The sequence below is a fragment of the Muntiacus reevesi genome, chromosome 3 (assembly GCF_963930625.1).
Source record: "Muntiacus reevesi chromosome 3, mMunRee1.1, whole genome shotgun sequence".
NCBI lineage: Eukaryota > Metazoa > Chordata > Mammalia > Artiodactyla > Cervidae > Muntiacus > Muntiacus reevesi.
In genome coordinates, this window is record NC_089251.1 from 130412014 (window position 1) to 130434053 (window position 22040).

At 50.0% G+C, this 22040-nt stretch overlaps 1 protein-coding gene across 1 annotated transcript; it reads right to left on the minus strand.

The window, feature by feature from the left end:
• Positions 1-920: 920 nt before the first annotated feature.
• RUFY4 (RUN and FYVE domain containing 4) lies at positions 921-21759 on the minus strand. Its single transcript, XM_065927662.1, has 12 exons — positions 21649-21759; positions 20327-20477; positions 20126-20232; positions 18424-18549; positions 18003-18109; positions 17579-17722; positions 16772-16841; positions 14944-15591; positions 14110-14216; positions 6826-6972; positions 1683-1793; positions 921-1131 (listed from the first exon to the last, which is right to left on the minus strand). Exons 1-12 carry the CDS (start codon positions 21673-21675, stop codon positions 1029-1031), a joined length of 1848 nt encoding a protein of 615 aa, XP_065783734.1. The 5' UTR covers positions 21676-21759; the 3' UTR covers positions 921-1028.
• Positions 21760-22040: the final 281 nt, after the last annotated feature.

Here is a 22040-nt window from a genome sequence, read left to right on the forward strand (position 1 = left end):
CCAAACCAGATGCCCTGGGGAGTAACTGGTACTCCTGCACCCTGTCGGTGAGAAGGTATGACATATTAATATAATCTCTTTGGGAAGTAACTCTGCCATTTCTTAAAACTTAAACATATACCTACCATACCTTGTCATTTCATGCCTAGGTATTTACCCAAGAGGAATAAAGGTATATCTCTACACAACTATATGTACACATGTGATGAGAAGAAACTTACTTGTAATAACCTCAAATTGGAAACAACCCAAGTATCAGCAACAGCTGAATGTGTAAACCAATTCAGTATATCCATGCAGTGGAATTACTACTCAACAGTATTTTATGATAAAATAATTATGCCGAGTGAAAGAAGGCAGATAATAAAAAGTGCATACTGTATGATTCTTTTTGTACAAAATTCTAGAAAGTGCAAACTAGTCTCTGGTGACAGAAAGCAAGTAAGTAGTTGCCTGGGGATGAAGAGAGGCTGGGGATAGAGATGACAAAGGGCACAAGGAAATGGGCTGAGGATGACGTGTCTGTTACTTTGAATACAGTGATGGCTTCAGGGTGTATATTAAAGACAGAACGCATCAGATTTTATGTAAAGTGTATTCTATGTTAATAGTACCTGAAGAAAGCTGTTAAAAATAAAATACAACATAGACCCCCCAAAGCAGACTCCAGACAGGAAGCTCCCCATGTCGTGAAGGGTGGGCTGACTGAGGAATGAGGGTGGAAGGGAAACACCTGGACTGCCAGGTCTTATTCTTGGACAAGACGTTCTGAGCCTGAAGGGACTTTAGACCACTATGGCGCCCACTCTCTCATGGTACGAGAAAAGCCTGACAGCTCTGCCAAAGTCACCTAGCTCATCAGTGGGAGATGCAGGGTTAGAACCTCTTTCCTTCCACCTTCCACACCACGGTCTGTCCACTCAAGCGCTGTCTGCCTTAGACGGCAGGACTGGTCAGACCAGAGGGCCGGCAAGGGCCAAGGGGAGGAGTCGGGTGGGATGGAGCAGCCAGTCCTGGATGGGTCTCGGTCAGAGAACCTGGGCGTCTCTCCTCTGGGAGCAGGGTGGGCAGTGGCGCTCTCTCTTCTTGTAGTCCACAGAGCAGGCATGGCAAACCAGGCCTCCGCAGAGCCTGGGGAGCAGATGCAGAAGCGTGGGTGCACGTGGGTGCATACGGGGGTGGGTCATGAAGTTCGCGCATCTTTGTGTCTGTCTCTGCATTTCTCATCTTCTAGCTGAATGGCCCGGGTCTACCTCCGGAGGCCTTCTCTTCCCTAAAAGGTGCCCTGATGCCCCACCCTTCCCGGGTCCTCCAGATGGCAGGCTCTCCTGATGGCCCACTGTCCTTTCTCCTGCTGTCTGCCCTCTCACCATGTTCCCAGGGCAAGGTGAGGACAGCAGCTTCCTCTGGACAAGAACTCTCTTCCCAGATGAGATTAGCTGGTTGATTAAGCAGTCAGCTCCTGGAAGGGTAACCCCGTCCCGTCTTGCTCAAGTCCATTCCTTTCTACAGTTCTTGCTCATGTCTCTGTTAAGTATTGGGTAAAAAGAGTGGCCAGCTTCAAGTGGCCTTTCACCAAATGCCTAGTTTCTGTGTCTCTCCCTTCTCTGGAGTGGGCACGGGGCTGTGGGCTGGTGGAAACTGGGCTGTCCCAAGGAAGGATTCTGTACCCCACCCATTACCTGCATGGGTACCGCCGAGACAACCGGCCAAAGATCTTGCTGCAGACGACACAGCATCCAGGGGCCACAGAAGAGAGATGCTGGACTTTCTGCCACAGGGTATCTTTCTCTCTGATGGGCAAGTAGAGGTGGGACACACAGACAGAGAGAGAGAGGAAGAAGATGATAGAGGAAGAGAGAAAGATGGAGATGCACAGATGGAGAAATAGAAACAGGCACACAGTGACAAAGAGGGAGAGACAGAGGAAGTCACTCAGAGATAGACACAGAGAGACAGAAGGAGATGCGAAATGGCGGAGCAGAAAGACAGAGACCCAGAAATGGAGAGGGAGACAGCGAGGGAAAGAGATACAGGCACTCAGAGAGAGAGAGAAAGGAAGTCAGGGAGTTGGAGATGGAGACAGACACACAGAGGAGACAGGGGGATCATTGTGGAGGGAGGGAGAAAGAACAGGGGGAAAATGCAGACACAGACAGGGACAGAGCCACAGAGAGAGAGACATACGGAGCAAGACGGAGAGACCAAGAAAGAGACACAGTGAGGGAGAAAGACGCAGACAAGTGAAGGGACATGAGACACACACACAGGAGAGATCAGTGAGTCTCCAGTTTTTCTGGGGAGATGGGTGATGACACGCAGGCTGCCTTCACCCAACATAATCTTGACCCATTATTTAAGAATTTGTTCATATCCCGCCTCCTTCAAGAAATGCCCCCTGATCCCGAAAGGCCCCAGGGGGCTCTAGCCCCAGCTTCCTATAGCATATAACGCCTATTAGTTTTGTTTGGCACTCAGTACAAACTGCTTTGTAGTTATGTATGTTCATGCTCCCGCAAAACTATCCTCACTGTTTTTTTTTTTTTTTTTAAGAATGTTTAAGAATGTGGGTTGCTTAACATTTTTACCAAAATGACACACACTGAACATGATTTAAACACTGAACAGTCCAGAAGGAATTATATCAAAAGGAAATCAATATACCTCCTTCCCATTCTCAGTGGCAAACCACTTCTTACATCCTTTAGGTTTTTTCCCTTGATATTACTTCCATATTTAAGTAATGCACTCATATTCCTCCACCTTGATTTATCAAGAGAGAGTATCTTTCATAGAGCTCCTTGATATCACAGGATACAGCCTAATTATTACCATCCTTACTAACTCTTCCTTCCTCTCAATGCAGTTATGTCTCCATTTTTGGTTCCTTTTTTGGTTACTACTGGAATTTTATAGAATATACCCACACATTTATTTCTCACTCATTAACTGTTGTTGTCTTTTAACTATAGACAGCATCATACAACTGCCATTCTGTAATAAGATGGTGTCAGCATCCCTTCTCTTCAGCGCTCCTCCTTCTCCACCTCCTAATTTGTCATCTACTCTTGCAACATCCAATATGGTGGCCATTAGCCATATGTGGATATTTAGGTATATGTTTAACTTTTTGTCTTATTATTATTTTTATTGAATGAAAGATTCTTTAAATTCTACAGTACTTTACAATTTTCAAAAGTTTCACATACACAATAATGCCATAATAACTTCCTTTAAAAAAGTCCCCTACCCCTGTATTGCCCCTCCCTCCTCTCCTTTTCTCACCGGAAACCACTAGTTTGTTCTCTATATCTGTGTCTGCTTCTTTTTGTTTTATTCACTGGTTTGTTGTATATTTTAGATTCCACATATAAGTGATATCAGGAGTTTATTTAACTTAAAGTTAAATAAACTTAAAATTTCAGTTTCTCAGTTGCACCAGTCACTTTTGAGGTACTCAGGTGCTACCAGGGACTCAGTTCAGTTTAGTTGCTCAGTCGTGTCCAACTCTTTGTGACCCCGTGGACTGTAGCACGCCAGGCCTCCCTGTCCATCACCAACTCCCGGAATTTACTAAAACTCATGTCCATTGAGTCGGTGATGTCATCCAGCCATCTCATCCTCTGTCGTCCCCTTCTCCTCCTAGTAGCTACCATATTGGACATGGCAAATGCAGAACATTTCCATCTTCACAGGAATTCCTGTTGGATCCTATTGTATACTTGACACTGTTTAGGTAGTAACAGGTTTGTTCTATAATTATAACTGTTTTCTGTGCTTTACCTTTAGATTGATTCTAATATTGAAAATAATCAATGAACAGTATTTACATTATTAGACAATATATAAATATATTGTGTCACCTGGAGCTGTGTTCTGTGATATTTCTTTTCTTGGAAATTTTATTTTTCTGGAACTTTCTAATGACTTTTCTTTGCTCCTTGCATGACTTGCATTTAACATAGCCTCATCCGCACCCACCCCCTTCTTCATCATCTCAGATATTCTACTGAAGCTTTTTCTCTCCTGAGACCTCCCTCCTGGGCGCTCCATACTTCTGCTGTAGTCTGAACTGACTACTTCCTGGGCTTGCTGCTCACTGGTCATCATGGGAATTCCCTTTCCTTTCCTCATGGGCTAGAGCTACTATTCCTGAGTTCCACATCTTCTCTTTTCTTGGCTTACTTCCTTGTTTCTCTGGAGCACATCCTTAATTAACTTCCGAAGAAGGTCTGTGTGGGACGTGAATTTTATGTAACCTGTCTATCTGAAAAATGTCTTCCCTCCACCACCTCCCCACTTGCTTCATAGTTTGGCTGGATGTAGAATTCAAGGGCAAATGCCAGTTTTTCTGAGAACTTGAAAGCATTACACCATTGCGTCTTAACCATTGAAACCTACGTCTCTGAACCCTTAGAATTTGTTGGGTTCTATTTCTTTTATAGTGGACCTGTCTTTTAGGATATTCTCCTTATCTTTGTTTTAATGAAATATTACAATGATGTATCTAAACGTGGTTTACCCTGCACCTTTCCTTTATTATGCTGGTTGCTCAGTAAAATCTTTAAATCTGAAAAACTACTCCCATCAGAACTGGAAACGTATCTCGTATTTTTATTGGATAATCACCTCCTTTTTATTCTCTCCTGTTTTGGAATTCCTGTCAGTTGGAGAAGTTATTAGAACTCCTGGATTGATTCTCTGTGTTTCTATTTCTCTCATGTCTTCATTTATCTGTGCTTTCATTATAGTTTCTGAGAGACTGCCTCATCTTTCTTTTCCAATCCGAGTGAATTCAAACATTTCAGTAATCATATTTTTAATTTCCAAGAATGTTTCTCATCTTTTGATGGTTGTTTTTCATAGCATCATGGACGATGGATCTTTTTTGTTTGTTTATCTTTGTCACTCCCCTCTATTTTCTAGGCTCTCCTCACTTGTCTGGGGATCCTCGGTTGTCATTTCATGTTTAATAAAGAGGTGATAAAAGCTGTTAGAGCTCTAAGGCATAGATGGGGATGGCTGCCTAGTAGCCTCACTTTAGGGCAGATTGGGCAGGGTGCTACCTGCCACATCAACTTTTAATTATTTGCCTGATGATAGACCCCTCACTCTTAGATGTTCTGTAGTTGGGGAAGCAGGCAGAAGGTACTGTACATTGTACACTCCACAGCTGTATAGAGCAGGACGGACACTGCTCTTTCTAATGATTTTATCAGTAAATTTTCCCAGTTTCTGCCCCACTTCTCCCTTCTGCCACCTGTGTTCTTGGTGTCTCTGGACCCTGGAGTACTAACTTGGGCTAAATTCAGTATCCACTTCTCCATCTATTTTCTGGCTTCTGGAAATTAGCTATTATCTCTCACTCGTGGTTGGCTCCTCCAACTTTCTCTCTGTTTTATTTCTTTACAATCATTCTAGTGAGATCTCAGGAGAGAGGCTGGATAATGTGTGGTCACCTGATGTGAAGAACTGACTCATTTGAAAAGACCCTGATGCTGGGAAAAGATTGAAGGCGGGAGAAGAAGGGATGACAGAGGATGAGATGGTTTGATGGCATCACTGACTCAATGGACAGGAGTCTGAGTAAACTCTGGGAGTTGGTGATGGACAGGGAGGCCTGGTGTGCTGCAGTCCATGGGGTCGCAGAGTCGGATACGACTGAGCGACTAAACTAAGTAACTCACATGTGGCCAGTCTACCATCTTGACACAGAAGTCAACCTTCTTGCCTCACCCTCTTTTTTTTTTTTTTGGCTTAGGGTCATGTCTTCCATAATGCTTCTGGGAAGGACATTGTACAATGTGGCTTGTGACCTTGTGATTAATTTCTTTAGCACGAGGAAAAACATTTGTCTCTCTTGGTGAACTGGTATTGCTCCTTTGAATGGATGGTGAAACTTTCTGCATTTCTCTTTTTCATCCTGCTACCAAGATGTTCAGAGTTAAGTTTTAAACCTGATACTTCAAGAGTATCTTTTTCATCTTTCAGGAAATCTTCTATTTTTCTTTAACAATCATATGTGTGTGTGTATATATATATATGTCTCCCTCCCTCTGTCTATATGTCTTATTGTTAGCCACCTTAAATTCTTTTATGAGATATATAGCTAATTTTTTATTAGCTTCTTCCTAGTTGACAGCTCCTCAGGGGAGATTATTCCTTAAATTCTTCTTTCTTTCCTGGCTGATCTCTCCCTTGTCTCACCTTTAATCACTTGGATTTTGTGCAAGAGGATTTATTTCTAGGTAATCCCTCAGCAGCCTTCCAGTTCTAAGGGAACCTGAGTGCAACAGTCTCGTATTTTCTGAACGAGGTGAGAGAACATTGTGTATCTGGGAATTACCTCCTCACTGGACCTAAGGGTAGAAAGCAGGTTTTACGCATTTCCTCCTATCCTTCAGCGAGTTTAGTGGTTTGGGATGAATCCTGGTGAGCTCAGCCTCTGGAACTCAGGACAGCTGATCCAGGACAGGCCACAGGCCCAGTGGTCTGAGGAAGTCCAGCAGGCAGGCAGGTATAAGACATGAGATTACCTCCCAGCTAACCTCTGGGCTCCTTTCCCTTCTCCTAACCTTGGTTGGTGCATGTGTTTGTGGGAGTTGTAGGGGGGCTTGCCTTAGAGGCAGAGGACTCTGCAATTTGTACGCTGTGTGTCCTTGGTAGCCAAGTCAGCCTCTCTGACCCTCAGTTTTCTCATCTGTGACATGGGGATAACAGCAGAGGTGGCTGAAAGAAGGAAATGAGTTGGTATACATGAAGGTCCAGAGGGCATGCCTGACACTATGCCCTCTCCTGCACCCCACCCCCGGGTCCCGCCCTTACTGAATCAGCTCCAGCACCCGACTCTTCATGGCTCGGACCAGGTCCCGCTGCCCGCCAAGCTCCTTCTCGTACATGACGTCCTTCCTCTCAGCCTCCCGTCGCTTCTGCTCCAGCTCCGCCTGCAGCCGGGCCCTCTCCTCCTGACACCTGGGCACAGAGGAGGGCTGAATTCTGGGGGGCCGGCGCAGCGTGTGTGTCTGAGCCGGGCTGAGTGACAGGAGCCCCACTCAGGAAGCTGCTGGTGCCCCCGCAGCCGAAGTGCACACACACACCATACAATCACAACACTGCACACACACACCACATATAACACACAACCGCAACACACACAGGCACACACACTATATTAGACACTACACACACACACACTGAACACACTCCCAACATAGCACACACACACTACAGGTTATACACACACACCACATAACACCCCACATACCATACAATCACAACACAGCATGCATGCACCACATACAACACCCATTGCAACACATACAGGGACACGCGCCGCACTAGACATCACATACACTACACACGCTCAGAACACAGCACACATACACCGCACACTACATGCACACCCCACACACCATACAATCACAACACAACACACACATCACATATGACACACATCTGCAACACACACAGGGGCACGCGCCGCACTAGACATCACATACACTACACACGCTCAGAACACAGCACACATACACCGCACACTACATGCACACACCACACACCATACAATCACAACACAACACACACATCACATATGACACACAATTGCAACACAAACAGGCACACACACCACACTAGACACTACACACACATACACTGAAGACCCTTACAACATAGTGCACACACACTACACACTCTATACACACACCACATAACACACCACACACCATACATTCATGACATAGCACACCCACACCACATAGAATAAAAATTCACAACATATACAGGCACACACACCACACTAGACGCCACACACACATACACCACACACAGTCACTACACAGCACACACACCATACATTCATAACACAGCACACACACCACATATAACACACAATCGCAATGCATACAGGCACACACCACACTAGACACCACACACACATACACTGAAGACCCTTACAACGTAGTGCACACACACTACACACTCTATACACACACCACATAACACACCACACACCATACATTCACAATGGCGCACACACACTACATAAAACACACATTCACAACACACACAGGCACACACACCACTAGATGCCATACACACATACCACCAACACTCACAACACAGCACACACACACTACACACATACCACACACATCACATATACCTATGCCACACCCCCACTAGACATACACACTCACAATATAACACATCACACACACACAGCTCGCACACCATCACACACATGCACATACTTCACACATACTCACAACACATCACACACCAATAGCTCCTACGACACACCACATACACTCACCACCCAACACACACATCACACCAAACAAAACACTGTGTGACCTGACACCTACAGACTGACTCATCAATCGATCAGAGCAATGAAAACAGGGTCTAGCCTTGCATGTAACTTTAGAGAGAACAAGCCAATACTTTCAATTGTTTTCCTTCTCCTTCATTTTAAAGTATAATTTTCTGGAAAGGCATGCTCATAATCCTGGCTGATCTCTGGGGGGAAGTGGGTGTCTGGGCACACAGGCTGAATGGGCAGCGCCAGCTGAAAACAGCTGTGGTGTTTGAGGAGAGCTGTAAGTGATGTAGGATTTGAAGTGACTTTTTGGCTTTAAAATATTTTGAAACATTGCATTACATTGTCTTTTCAGTTAAAAAAAAAGTCATATTAAACATATGGCTTTCTTAAATTTCTGTTTCAGTTTGGGCTTGGAAACTCCTCAGTTCTATTCTTGCCTTTTCCTTTTGTCTTAGTGGCTTCCTAGAAGTTTCTAAGAAATCTAATGGACTAGAAATAAAAAGGTCCTAGCTCCAGGCCCCCACCTCCTACTCCATTGTTCAGACAGGTGGGTGTTGTAATGGTGGTGTCTGTTCTGTGACCTCTGGGTGTGTGTGTGTGTGTGTGTGTGTGTGTGTGTGTGTGTGTGTGTGTGTGTGTATGTTTGTGTGTGTACACATGCCCCTAGGGGAAGAGGCTTGACAATGAATTGAATTATTAATTTAAGAATTTCTGCCATAGCATGCTGCAGGGAGGAAAACTGGGTGAGCCATGACATCAGATGGACAACAGCTAGCCACCAAAATCCAGAAAGGCCAGTCCCTGCAGCCGTAGGGAAGAGTGACTTAACAAACACTCGAGCCCTCAGCCTCTTCGTTTCTTAGTATTAGGATTTCACATTCCTAAGCTAAGTTACTTGCCCAGTGATCCCAGGGCCTCTGGTGTGGGCAGCGCAGGCCCTAATGTGACCACTGTGGTTAGTCACTGTCTTTGCGGATAGAGGGAAGATTTATTAAGCTCCTGTTATTAAGTCACTTCAGTTGTATCCGACTCTTTGTGACCCCATAGACTGTAGCCCGCCAGGCTCCTCTGACCATGGGATTCTCCAGGCAAGAAATTAAGCACCTACTGTGTGCCAGTGACTGTGTTAGGTGCCGGAAATATAGCAATGCCTAAGGTTCTTGGTGGAGCTTATAGCATGTTTGGGGCAGTGGTCAAAATGAGTGATGGACCAATAAGATAATTAAGTGTGTGACAATGACAAAGGAAGGGCAGAGACGCAGAGCTGAGGGAGCACTCAGGAGGTCTTAGACAGGGTGACCTTTAAGCAGATCTGAAAGACAAGAAAGCAGCCTTGCAGAGCCAGCGAAAGGGACATGCCAAGTTCCGCAAGTTGGGAAGAACTTGCTTGTTTGAGGAAATGAAAGAAGGACACGCGAAACTATTGGGTTGGCCAAAAAGTTTGTTTGGGTTTTTATAAGCTTTAAGGGAAAACCTGTATGAGTTTTTGGCCAACGCTATACAGGGGTTGAAGTGGGGTGGGGAGGCAGGAGGTGAGGCGGGAGGTAGGTAGCAGTCCTCAGTGCTCCAGGAGGAGCGGAATTTGATCTCAGTGCCATGGAAACTACTGAAGAATTTTAAGTATTTAAGGGCTTCCCTCCATAGCCCAGTCTGTAAAGAATCTGCCTGCAATGCAGGAGAATAGAGTTTGATTCCTGGGTCGGGAAGATCCCCTGGAGAAGGAAATGGCAACCTACTCCAGTATTCTTGCCTGGAAAATCCTATGGACAGAAGAGTCTGGCAGGCTACAGTTCATGGAGTTGCAAGAGTCGAACACGACTTACAGACTAAACCACCACCACCACAGACACTCCTAGGGCAAGAGGTGTGCTCTCTTAACACGGAGGGAATTAAAGTCTATTGAGAATCTACTATGTGCCTGGCACTGAGCTTGGTGCTTTATGGCCTTGTTTCATTGAACTTTCACAAATTTATGTGACAGGTGATATGATCATCACTTTACAGGGAAGAAAACAGACTTTTAGAGAGGGAGTAACACTTGCCCAGGGTCACATAACTTGATGAGTGGAGGGAGCAGAAATCTGAGAGAGGCCTGCCTAGCTCTAATCTCTTGCCTCCCCACACTTGCATGCATGCAGGACCCTAGTCACCAGTGGTTTGTGGCACCAGGGTTGAGTGGACAGCAGGTAGGAGAGTGGGATGGATCCTTACGGTCCTGCGGCAGCCTCTGGGGAGCTCAGTGCTGCCACCCAAGACGGGGGGAAGAAGGGATATTTACGTAGTTCCCCATCTGAATATCTTCCACTCGTACCTGTCCTAATCCCTTCTGCTTTGAGGTTAACCCAGAGGGCAGATCTGCTTGGAAAGATCTCACAGAGCATCTGAGCTGGAAGAGAGTCAATCATCTCCTTTTGCAAATCAGGGACCTAAGGCTGAAGAGGGACCCAGGGCCACACAGTCAGAAAGCCAGGAAGCGGGTATGGAAAGCCCAGGTATAATTTTATAGCCCTGGGTTGGTCTGCTCTGGGGCCTGCTGCGTCTCCCCTGTGGGTCTAGCCTGGGGCTCTGCACCCTGCCCATCCTGAGTCCATTCTCCCCATCAGAGCCATCCTTCAGAAACCCAAGTCAGACCCTGAGACCCTCCTGTTCACGACCCTGCCTCTAGAGCACGTGGAGGTCTCTGCTCTAGCCACATGCCTGCTTGTCACCAAGCTCACACCTCCTGGGCCTTTGCTTCTGCCAGTTCTCCTGCTTGCAGGACTCCTCTCGAGATACCTGCCTGGTCCAGCTTTGCCTGTGGTTGGAATTTCTGCTCAGATGTCACCTCCTCAGAGAGCGCTTCCCTGGCTCCAATTCTAGATGATGCTCCTCTCTCTCTCTGGTCCGTGCAGGGCCCCTGACTATCTAAAACTGTATTTCTATTTGTTGATCTGTCGTCTGTCTCTGCAGGCCTCTGAGAGTAGATGTGCCTGTCCTGTTCCCTGCTGTGCCCTCCCCGCCCGTGGCCACGACAGAGGCAGAACGAACATTGTTCACTCTCTGCCTGGGCCCCATATCCCTTCTCACTGGTGGGGACACACTGTCACCAGCTCTAAGCCCATGGCTCCTTTCCCAGGGGTGTGGGGTCTAAGTTCCTGGCTCCCAGGAGGCAGAGGGGCACATTTTTGTCCCAGCCTCAGAAGCTTCTGTTGCATTCCAGTGACTCTCCAGTGGGTTCTCCAGCCCACCCTCTCTCCTCCACTCGACTCAACCACCCATCCAAAGCTCCACTTGGGGTCTATCAGGGGTCTCGAACTTGGCAGGCTCCAAACCCAATGCCTGAGCTGTTCCTGCCAGCCGGCTCCTCCACACAGTGACTCTAGCTTTCCAGTTAGTCAGGCTGAAGGCCTGGAGTCAGTCTCAACTTCCGTCTTTCTCACCCCACATCCAGTGCCTTGGGAAGCCTGATTTCAGAATCCAGCTGCTCGTGCACCCCCATCGCCCCTAGTACATCCCAGCTCCCCTTCCTTATCAGTCTCCCCACTTCCAGCTTGGATCCCCTGTAGACTACCTCCATGGAGCCAGGGGCGTGAGTCCTTGAAAGCACAGGCCAGCCTGGAACAGGCACACCTATGCAGACAGAGGGCAGATTAGTGGTTGCCCAGGGCTAGAAGGTGGAGAAGGGGGGCTGGGCAGTGTCTGCTAATGAGTTCCAGGTTTCTCTTTGGGGTGATGAAAATATTCTAAAATTGATTGTGTATGCACAACTTTGTGAATACACTAAAAACCCCTGAAATGTTTTTTAAATGCAGAGAAGCATATTTTTAATAAGCAGAGTTACATCATGTCCCTCCTCGGCTCAGGAGACTCAGTGGTTCAAAGTCATGCCAAAGCCAAGGTCCTCTGATGACCCACTAGGGTTTCCCACTACCCACCTGACCTTATCCTGCATCCTCTCTCGCTTTCCTGCCGCTGGGGCTACAGTGGCACTCCTGATGCCATGCCCACTCCCACCACAGGGCCTCTGCTCCTGCCGTTCCCGCTCTCTGGAACATTCTTCTATCACATATACAAATGGCTCCTTCTCACTTCTTCAGGTCTTAACTCAAACATCACCTTTCCAGGGAGGCCTCCCCTGGTGAGGCCACCTCATTTAAAGTATCACCCCTGTCACTTCCCATTCCTCTCTCCTGCTTTAATTTTTTTCTTCTTAGAACTCATCACAATCTGACACCCTGTGTATTTTATTTGCTTGTGTTTATTAACTGCCTCTCCCACTGGTGTGTAAGCTCCACAAGGGCAAGCATTCTGCGTTTTATCCTTGAAAGTATCTTCTCTCTCTCTGTCCGTCTCTCTCTTTTCCTGTTTGCTTCTCATTTTCCGGTTCCCTGTCATACAATCTCTCTTTCACCCTCTTGACCCTCATAATCATAACTATCATAGCACATAGAACAGGCCTGGCACAGAGTGGGCATGTGGAGTGTTTGTGGAATGATTGGGTGCTGGATGGGATAACAGGGGCAGATCAGGGGGCTGTGAGACAAGGGCTTGCCCAGCCTCAGGGAGCAACTGGGGCTAGGTGGTCTTTCCAGAACCTCCCAGCATCTCCCTGAAGCCTGTCTTGGTCCTCAGAGATGGCCTTGGGTGGGCAAGGTCCCTGCACTCACTTAGGGTCTGAATCATGGGATACTTGGCTGAAAAAAAACCACAGGACTCAGCTGAGCATCTGGTGGTAGGAGTCCCTGGGGGCCTTTTGGAGTTGGCTACTGGGTCTCAGTCCTCTATGTGCCTGTTAAGCAGTCAGTAGATGGCTCTGTGATTCAGTCTGAATCACAGCTACGCAGGCTCCCCTGGGTTAGGGCAGGTGTCAGCCACGTGGGAGGGGCAAGGCCGGCGGGCAGACCGAGGCACACAGACACCAAGGGAAAGACACATGGTGAGACTGAGTCAGACCAAGGATGAACTTCGTGAGGTGTCATAATTTAAAAATAAATTGTGACCAAGAGCATGAGAAAATGAAAGGCTGAGGGGGAAAGCAGAGACAAATGTGCACTTGGGACCCCTGAGGTGGATGTGATGATGGGAAGATGAATGTGCTGGTTGCTAAGAGAGGGAGAGATGGGGGGGACTGGTACACAGGCATAGGGGATCCCGGTTGAGGAGTGGCCTTTAGCCCACTGGGCCTGGAGTCAGCTGTAGGGTCTGGATCTCAGCTCCTCTACTGACTAGCTGATGTTGGGTGAGTTGTGTAGCATCTTGGAGACTTAGCCTTCTCATCTATAAAATGGGGGTTCTTGAAGGACTGATCTCCTGAGGTTGTTAGGAGCAAGCACCTGGAAGAATGCCAGGGATGTATGTCCTCCGTGATGATAGTTACGAGGACGATGATCAAGAGGGTGAAAGAGAGATTGTACAACAGGGAAAAGAAAAAGGAGAGGCAACGGAGGGAAAGAGGGAGAGAGAGAGAGAGTGGGGCAGGAATGTGGAGGAGGGGGGCGCTTCGTGGATGGAAAAGAGAGAGGGGAACCCAGAAGAGGCAGCAGAAAGTGGCAAAGGGGAGTGAGGGGAGGGAGGGACGCATAGAGCTCTCCTGGGGCTACTTAGGGAGGCCAGTGAGGGAGGGGGCTGGCAAGGGGTAGCAGAAATAGTGTTCTGTATACCTCAGCACCCCGAAGTTGTGCCCTCACAAGACCTGGTACACAGGAAGTGCTCAGAAGATGCTTGCTGGCATGACCATGAATGCAAGCCTCCTGCCCCCTGGCCTCCTGGCTCCCACACCCGGTTGTGATGTTGGTTGCCTAGGTTACCTGCTGAGCTGCTCCTGCAGTGCCTTCAGCTCCCCTTCCTGCTCCTTCAGCAGCTGCTCCTGGTGCTGGGCTTGCTCCTGGGTTTTCTGCAGCCCATGTCTGAGGCTCTGAGGGCAGGGACAGGGTGAAAGGAAACGGAAGCTGAAGGAGGAGGGCAGAGACCCCAGCCCGGGACTTGACCTGGCAAACACCCCCATGAGACCCCAGGTCATGTGAAACAGGCTTTGGGGGGAGCGCAGGACTGGGGACAGCCCTGGGAGCTGTGGTGCCTGGCTGTGCCCCTGGGTGAGCCTGGAACCATGATTTCTTCCTTCACTAAAAAATCCAAGTCCCTGACGGCAAGCATCTGGAAGCCTCTGCCTAGGGAGGATGTTGGAGGAAGGCTTGAAAACAATTTGGGTGACCTCGAAGAGAAGCAGCCACAGGAGCAATGAGGTGGGTGGGGCCTGCAACAGCAGAACTTAGATATTGGGAAGAAATCTGCCAATAAAGAGGGTTATGGATCTTGAGGACAAGCAACTGCCCTGAAGAACTTTTGGGAATGGATTGCAAACTCAGATGCCTACAGGGGCTGGGATAGCAAGGATGAACAATGTGGGCCTGGTGTGAGGCAATAGGGAGAGGTGGGGATTGTGATAAATTGAAGAATGCATGTTCTTCATATGATGAACCAAAGAACTTCAGATGGTATCCTTAAATCATAATGGTTCTGTGTGGACCAATACAAATTAGTCTATGGGCCAGAAGGGGCCCAGGGCCACCCTTGAAGACACCTGTCTACGGTCCAGGTTAGAGCAGGGAGCAGAGACAAGTATGGAGCTCAAATGTTCTCACCTTGACGACATCCTGCAAGGCCATCTCTGCTTGTTCCTCCCTCCTGGTCACACTGATCACTCCTGTCTGCTCTTGAAGCTTCTCTGCGGTGGAGTCTTGCTTGGTTCCCAGGCCCTGAAGGACCCAGAGCTCCCCTGGGATACTAGGCACCTTCCCATCCTGCTTGCCCCATGACACTACACCCCCTGTTGTCCCTTTGGGGCTGGAGGCCAGCAGTCTATGGATATGACTCCCCTCTGCTTCCCCTTCATGAGTCCTCTCTGCTGTCCTCTGGCCCTCCACACCCAGCAAAGCTCCCTTGCCCTCAGCCTCTGACCCTATCACCTCCTTCAGGGTATCTCTGGCCCCCTCCCCCTGTCCCTGGATGGTGGGTGTTGAGTCCTCCAGGCAGATCCCTGTCCTTGGAGCTCCTTTCTCCTGGTCTTGCTGAAACTCCTCCCCCTCTAGTTCCCACATGCTCGGGGGGCACCCAAGGCTCCTGGGATCTTCCTTCTTCTTTTCCAAAAAGTGGGGATGATGCCTGTGTTTCTGGGACCTGGGAAGTCCAGCCAACCCGTCTTCCCTGGGTGCATCTCGCAGACAGCTGGCTTGGCTTGTATGTGGCTCCTCTAGGTGGATTTCTGTGGAGTTCCCATATGTGGCTGATATCTGCAGAGAAGCCCCAAACCCATCATCACTCTCAGCACCAGCTCAACATCCTGGTGCATGGGAGAAGTCACAGCCCTAATCTAGTGTGTTTGCTAAATATATGAATTCCTGCGTCCTCCCACTAGAAGTCTGATCCAGGAGATTTGGGGTGGGGCCCAGGAATCTCAGTGTTGACAACCTCAGGTGACCCGAGGCCTGGGATTTCATCTCATCAGCGAACAATAGTGCTTCTCAATGCCCTTTCCTTCCTCACCTCCAGTCTGCATCTTCCTCCCTCCTTTATCTTCATCTTCTGCATCTATCTGATTTCCCCTAAGTCCTTCCCACCACTCTCCTCTGATCTCCCCCCTCCCCCCGAACTTGCCTTCTCTGTGTTTCGTTTTTCTGATCTGTAAAATGGGAATAATAATATCTCCTTACAGGGTTGTGGTGAAAGCTTAAATAGACCAACAGCCCCTAAGAGCCACCTCTGTCAAGAAGCCTTCTCAGCACTCCCATGTTCCTAAGTGTGTCTGGTCACTACATTTAATGTGTGTTGCAATGTGTTCCTTTAGGGTCTGTCTCCCTGAAGAGATCTGGAACTCCTTAAGGTCCGAGATGGAGCTATAGTATCTGCACCCCGGTCCTGGAAGCTGGCGGGATGGTGGTGCAAAGCGAGCCGATGGAAGGATGAGAACCACAAGCTACTGCCTAGTGGGCGTGTAGCAGGAGCCTTGCCCTGTGCTGCACCTGGGCTGAGGCATCGTCACAACCTCCGCCCCCACCCCATGAGGCAGGACAAGTTTTGTGCCAAGGACTATAGCTAGTAAGGGATGGAGATGGGATATGAAGCAGGCAATCTGGCTCTTTACTCTCTGAATTGAACTGACATGTTTGCAGACCGTCCAGCAGAGGTGGTTTCCCTGGGCTGTTTCCTACAGGCTTCCAGTCACCCTCCCCAGGCGTTCCTCCCCCCGGGGGCCCTCAATGTGCCTGCAGGTACTGCCTGAGGTTCCTTTCTCTCTCTGGTAGATATCCTCACCACCTGAGGAATATAAGCCTGTGCTACTGTGGCTCCTGAGGTCCACATGTTGGTCACTCCGTCTTTGTCTAGCTGGGTCAGGGCTCAGTTACTTTTCAACCTGGGGGTCCCAGCAGAGATAGAGAAGAAGCAACTAGAGTGAAGGTTGGGAAGAGGCACCTCCTTCGGGGAATCTTTGGTCTTCCTGGGTCTTCTTCCCCGGGTCTGACTGGAATTGGAGCAGTGGGATCTGAAAGTGGAAGAGGCAGGGGGACGCTAGGTCTCTCTCCAGTAATGGCCTTGGTCCTCGGATGCAGGATACCCCATCTTTCCAGCCACCCATTCATCCCACCCACCCTCCCGCGTTCCTGACTTTCCACTCTGATGCATGCATTCCTTCTGTTCATCTACCCATGCATCCCATCTTCTATCCATCCTTCCATTCCATCCCAACATCCATTCATCCTTCGCAACATCCTTCCCAACAATCCGCCACCGCTGCCAAGTTGCTTCAGTCGTATCCGACTCTGTGAGACCCCACAGACGGCAGCCCACCAGGCTCCGCCGTCCCTGGGATTCTCCAGGCAAGAACACTGGAGTGGGTTGCCATTTCCTTTTCCAATGCATGAAAGTGAAAAGGGAAAGTGAAGTCGCTCAGTTGTGTCCGACTCTTAGTGACCCCATGGACTGCAGCCTACCAGGCTCCTCCGTCCATGGGATTGTCCAGGCAAGAGTACTGGAGTGGGTTGCTATTGCCTCCTCCACCCCAACAATCCAGCAACTCTTTAATGCAGCATCATGGGACATCCTAAGATGACACTTGGAAGACAGAAGTCTAAGGAGGTGGAGAAGAGGGAGTTCAGGGAGCAATAAAGGAGGGAGGAAAAGATGGGGCTAGGGACTGAGGACTTAGGGTTAGTTTGGGCGGGTGGTGGTACTGCGAGCAGGCATTGAAAAGAAGCTTCCCTCCATGCTGACCCCACTCACTCTGAGAACATGGGCCAGGCCCCATCCAAGTCTGGCCGCTGCAGGTCCAAGTCGAAGGTCATCCCGTTGAGAGCATAGAGGGAGTCCAGGATGTCTTCCCGGAGTTCAGGGCACACCAGAGGGCTCCGGGGACCATACCACTCCCTGCGTTAACAATGACCCACGCCCTTGGCCTTTGGTTCTGGTGCTATTGCCACCCCCGACCTCAGAGAATCCACTTCCACTGCACCCCATATCGGGATGGTTCTGCAGAACAGGGTTATGGGCCTTGGGGACCAGGAGGCCCAAGCATCACGATGCTACCCGGACTGGGGCTCTAACCTCCCCCTCTGCCCTTTCTTCCTTCACTTTCCCTTTACAACCCTTCCTCTATTTGTCCTTGATATCAAATCATCCTTTTTGGGGTAAAGAGGCTCTTACCTACCTGGTAAGTTCTGGGTTCAGGAGGCAGAGCTGCAGGGACTCGGCCAGTTGTCCATGGGCAAGGCAGAAGCGGATGAAGGCCCGGCCTTTCCCCAGCGGAGTCTTCAGCTGAGAGTGCATAGCGGACAAGTGGGCAGATGGAGGTGTTAGGACAGAGGGAGAAAAGATGGAATGACTGAATAGTTGATGAGAAAGGGTATCCTGGAACTCAAGGCTGTGGGAGGAAAGGGTGCTGAGGGCAGGGCTAATGACAGGTGGGGACCAGGTGAGGGCTGCTATGGTCAGTGGAGCAGGGATGGGTGAGAAGGGGGACCTCGGGCCGGCCTGTGTCCCCTCCAGCCCCCGAGCCATCTTTGTCAAGGGCCTAGGGGCAGGACCCTACCATGCCGAGGCTAGCCTCCCTGCCACCTGACCCTGGATACCTTGTCCTGTGAGTGGACGAAGCGGACTGGCTCCGTGTCCCCCCGCTGCTGCCACAGGGCTGCACAGAGGAAGTCCCAATAGTCTTTCCGAGGCCTCAGGAAGCTCTTCTGCTCTTTCTGGTCAAACTGGGAGCAAGAAGAGGGAAAGGAAAGTGTGGAAATGCTTCCTGCCAGAACCCACTCTGCCATCCAGCATGCTGAGTGGGCATGTGGTGGCAGGGAAGGGGCTCATGCAGACAGAGCCAGCTGAGGGTCCTGGTCTGCCCTAGCTGGCTGTGTGATCAGGAGCAAGCTGCTCGATCTTTCAGAGGCTTTGGTGTTCTCATTCATTCATTCATCGCAGAATGAATGGGGATATAGCAATGAACAAAGTGAATAAGTAAAACAGATAGTACATTAGACTGCACTGACTGAAAAGGAGAAAAAATAAAGCAGAGAAAGGGAATGGAAAGTGTGTGGCATGTGCATACATATGTGAGATGTGTGTGGGGTGTGTGAGTGTGTGATGTGTGTGTGGTGTGTGTTAAAAATGTAGATTATGGTGGTTCAAGAAAGTCTCACTGAGGAGGTGTTATTCAAGTCCAGATCTGAAGGAAAATGTGCTATCCAAATTTCTGGGTGAGGAGCATTCTAGGCAGAGGGAACAGCAGATGCAAAGGCCCTGAGGTAGGTGCTTTCCTGCTGTGCTTTAGGAAGAGGCTGGTGTGACTGGCATGCAGCACCTGAGGGGCAGACTGGCAGGAGACCACATAGGCACGCAACATACGCCACACACAAACAAACCTTACACGTACATGCACACTCACACCACACACATCTACACCCACATAGAGAAGTAGGAAGGGGATGTGTGTGGGAGGTTGGGGATGGGCTGGTCATCAAGCACCACAGTGAAGAAAAATTAAACAAGAAAGTTGCTCAGCCGTGTCCATCTCTTTGCAACGCTATGGACTGTAGCCCGCCAGGCTCCTCTGTCCATGGAATTCTCCAGATAAGAATACTGGCCTGGGTTGCCATTCCCTTCACTAGGGGCTCTTTCTGACCCAGGGATCGAACCTGGGTTTCCTGCACTGTAGGCAGATTCTTTACCATCTGGGCCATCCAGGGAAGCCCAAATTAAACAAGGTGGGCATATAAAAGGTTTAGCTGGCCACAGAGTAAGTGCTCAATAAAAGCTAGTGCTACTGATGATTGGGGCTGTAACCAGCAGCGAAGAGGGCCAGCCCAGGGACATCCTTGTCTCTGAAACCTTTGTCTTTAGGGCAGGAGGCTGCCTCCAGCTCCACCCAACCCTACCCTAGCCTTGCTCTGGTTCACTTCCCTCCAAGAGTGAGGTGAAATGTCTGGAGGGTTTGCCGATTGACAGAGAGGAGGCCCCAGTGGCTCAGTAGTAAAGCATCTGCCTGCGATGCAAGAGACTTGGGTTCGATCCCTGGGTCGGGAAGATCCCCTGGAGTAGGAAATGGTAACCCACTCCGGTATTCTTGCCCGGAGAATCCCATTGACAGAGGAGCCTGGTGGGCTGCAGTCCTTGGGGTCGCAAAGAGTCGGACACAACTGAGTGTGCACGCACAGTCACAGAGACGAGGTAGTGTGTGGTCCCAAAGAGTGGCAGGGGCTCTTCCTTCAGCGCCTGGGAAACCACTCGGTTCTGGTTATTGGGACCTGGAGAGATGGGAGAGACGGGGAGGGGAGGCCCTACCTGCAGCAGAAGCTCCAGGCAGCCGCAGAGTCTGTGCAGCTCAGCACTGGCGTCCGTCACCGGCTGCCGCCCAGCCCCGTAGCCATGGAGGATGGCGGAGACAGCAGCTGTGGGGACGTCAACCTCAGAGAGGAGTGGGGCTCCCGAGATCCCTCACCTCTCCCCAAGTGCCGTCCCAGAGCTCTCTCTGGACACACTCACCCTTCAGGTCCCTGGTCATCTTGAGGACAGCCCCTTCTTCCGCCATGAGTATCTGAAGGACGTGATTCCTATGGTCCAGAATACCGACCTGGGAAGGAGCCTCCGGTTGCAGCTGCCCAGCGCTCTCCTCATACAAAGGAAGAATCAGAGCCTAAAGAACAATGTGACACCTCTGGGGTCACACAGCGAGTCCACCGGTAGGAGAAAAGCCCAGCTCCTTCTTGCGACACAGGGTGGGAGGAGGATGGTGGAGTTTCCCCACCTCCCAGGGAGCCGTTCCTGGGAGGCAAGTACTGTGCCCTTGCCTGTTACCTTGTCTCATTTGGTCCCCACAGTAACCCTGGGAGGTTATTAACTCCATTTTATACGAGGAGAGGCGGGACTCAGAGAGAGTGTTCTATCCAAAGTCACCAGACTCTAAGGGATGAAGCTAGAATTTGAACTCAGGTCCCTGCCTGCAGGGCCCATGCTCTCAACGCTGCCTGGCCGCGGGCAGTCCTGTTAGGGCTCATGTGTGCGAGCCATGTGGTCGCTGGGCTGAGGCCCCATCCCCCACAGGGGCCTTGCCCTAATAGTCATCATCCTTGGGACACACATTCATTCTCTCCTGGGCCCCAGCTGAGTGGAAAATGTGTGTTCTTTGAGGAAAAGGAGGCAGGAGGCAGAGGCAAGGCAAGCCCCCAGAGAGGGGCCTGGGCTAGAATGCTGGGGTGTGGGGTGTGAGGAGCAGGGTTTTAATCCTGCTGCCCTCTCCCCAGGGAATCTCAGCCTGTTTGCCCCACACACAGTGGGTCCTGGGGCTCAGAGAGGAATAATGTGGCCCCTAGGGCCCGTGGGCTTCTTCTCTGAACTGGAGGTAAAGACAGACACAGGGTGGGAAAGCCAGGTGTCCTGCCTCCCACGTTGTGGTGGCTGGAATTTGGGGGTGAGTGGGAGTGAACGAGCACTGGGACCCAGAGGAGGGGAGGCGAAAAGGAAATGGAAGAGAGTGTGAGGGAGGCTTGGGGGGATGGCATTCAGGGAGCATGGTGCTGAGAGTCAAGAGTCCTGCTCCTCCAGCCTGGCCCTGTTGCGAGCTCACTGTGTGACCTGGGCAACATCCTTCACCTTTCGTGGGCCTGGATGTCCCCACCTGTAGACCAAGGGGTTGGAGGGAGGGTCTCTGTAGCTCCGTTTAGCCCAAATGACTCTGAAATCCACAAACACCTAGCTGGACTGCCTCCCCTTCCTCATCTCTATCCAGGATTCCTCTGCCCTTGCTCCTGGCATCATTCCCTTTCTCCGGCCACCCCCAGAGACCCAAGGATCTCCTTGCTACTCACCTGGAAAGGCCTGGCTCTTTGGGGCATGGAAAGCTCGGGCACTGCAGCCTCAGCCTGTCATCTGTGACTGAGCGCTCTGTACAGCCACTCCCAGAGTTTGCTGCCTGAGAAGTGACTCACCCCAGTCTAGCACCCTGGACGAAGGGGAAATCTTGCTCAGAGCAGGAGGAACGGAAGACTGTACACAGGGCAGAAGTGGTAAAGGCAGGGTCAAGGGCACCGGGGCAGGTGGTGAGACAGGAGACGGTTCCTCTTAGGCAGACCAGGGGTAGATTCACTCATTGGCTGAACAGGGATGGGGACCCAGAGGTAGAGGCAACTGCTGCTTTGCAAGTGCTTTGCAAGTTCTTTCCGCTTCTCATCAAGGTCACTTGCTCTTGTCTTTCTTCCTT

What these genes read in the sequence shown, in the direction of transcription:
- RUFY4 (XM_065927662.1), bottom strand. Translation starts at nt 21,675, where the DNA reads ATGCCCCAAAGAGCCAGGCCTTTCCAG. An exon ending in CTGAACCCAGAACTTACCAG is followed by an intron (nt 17,723 to 18,002) that starts GTAGGTAAGAGC and finishes TTGTTAACGCAG; the next exon opens with GGAGTGGTATGGTCCCCGGA. An exon ending in GCCTGGCCCATGTTCTCAGA is followed by an intron (nt 16,842 to 17,578) that starts GTGAGTGGGGTC and finishes TTCCACTTTCAG; the next exon opens with ATCCCACTGCTCCAATTCCA.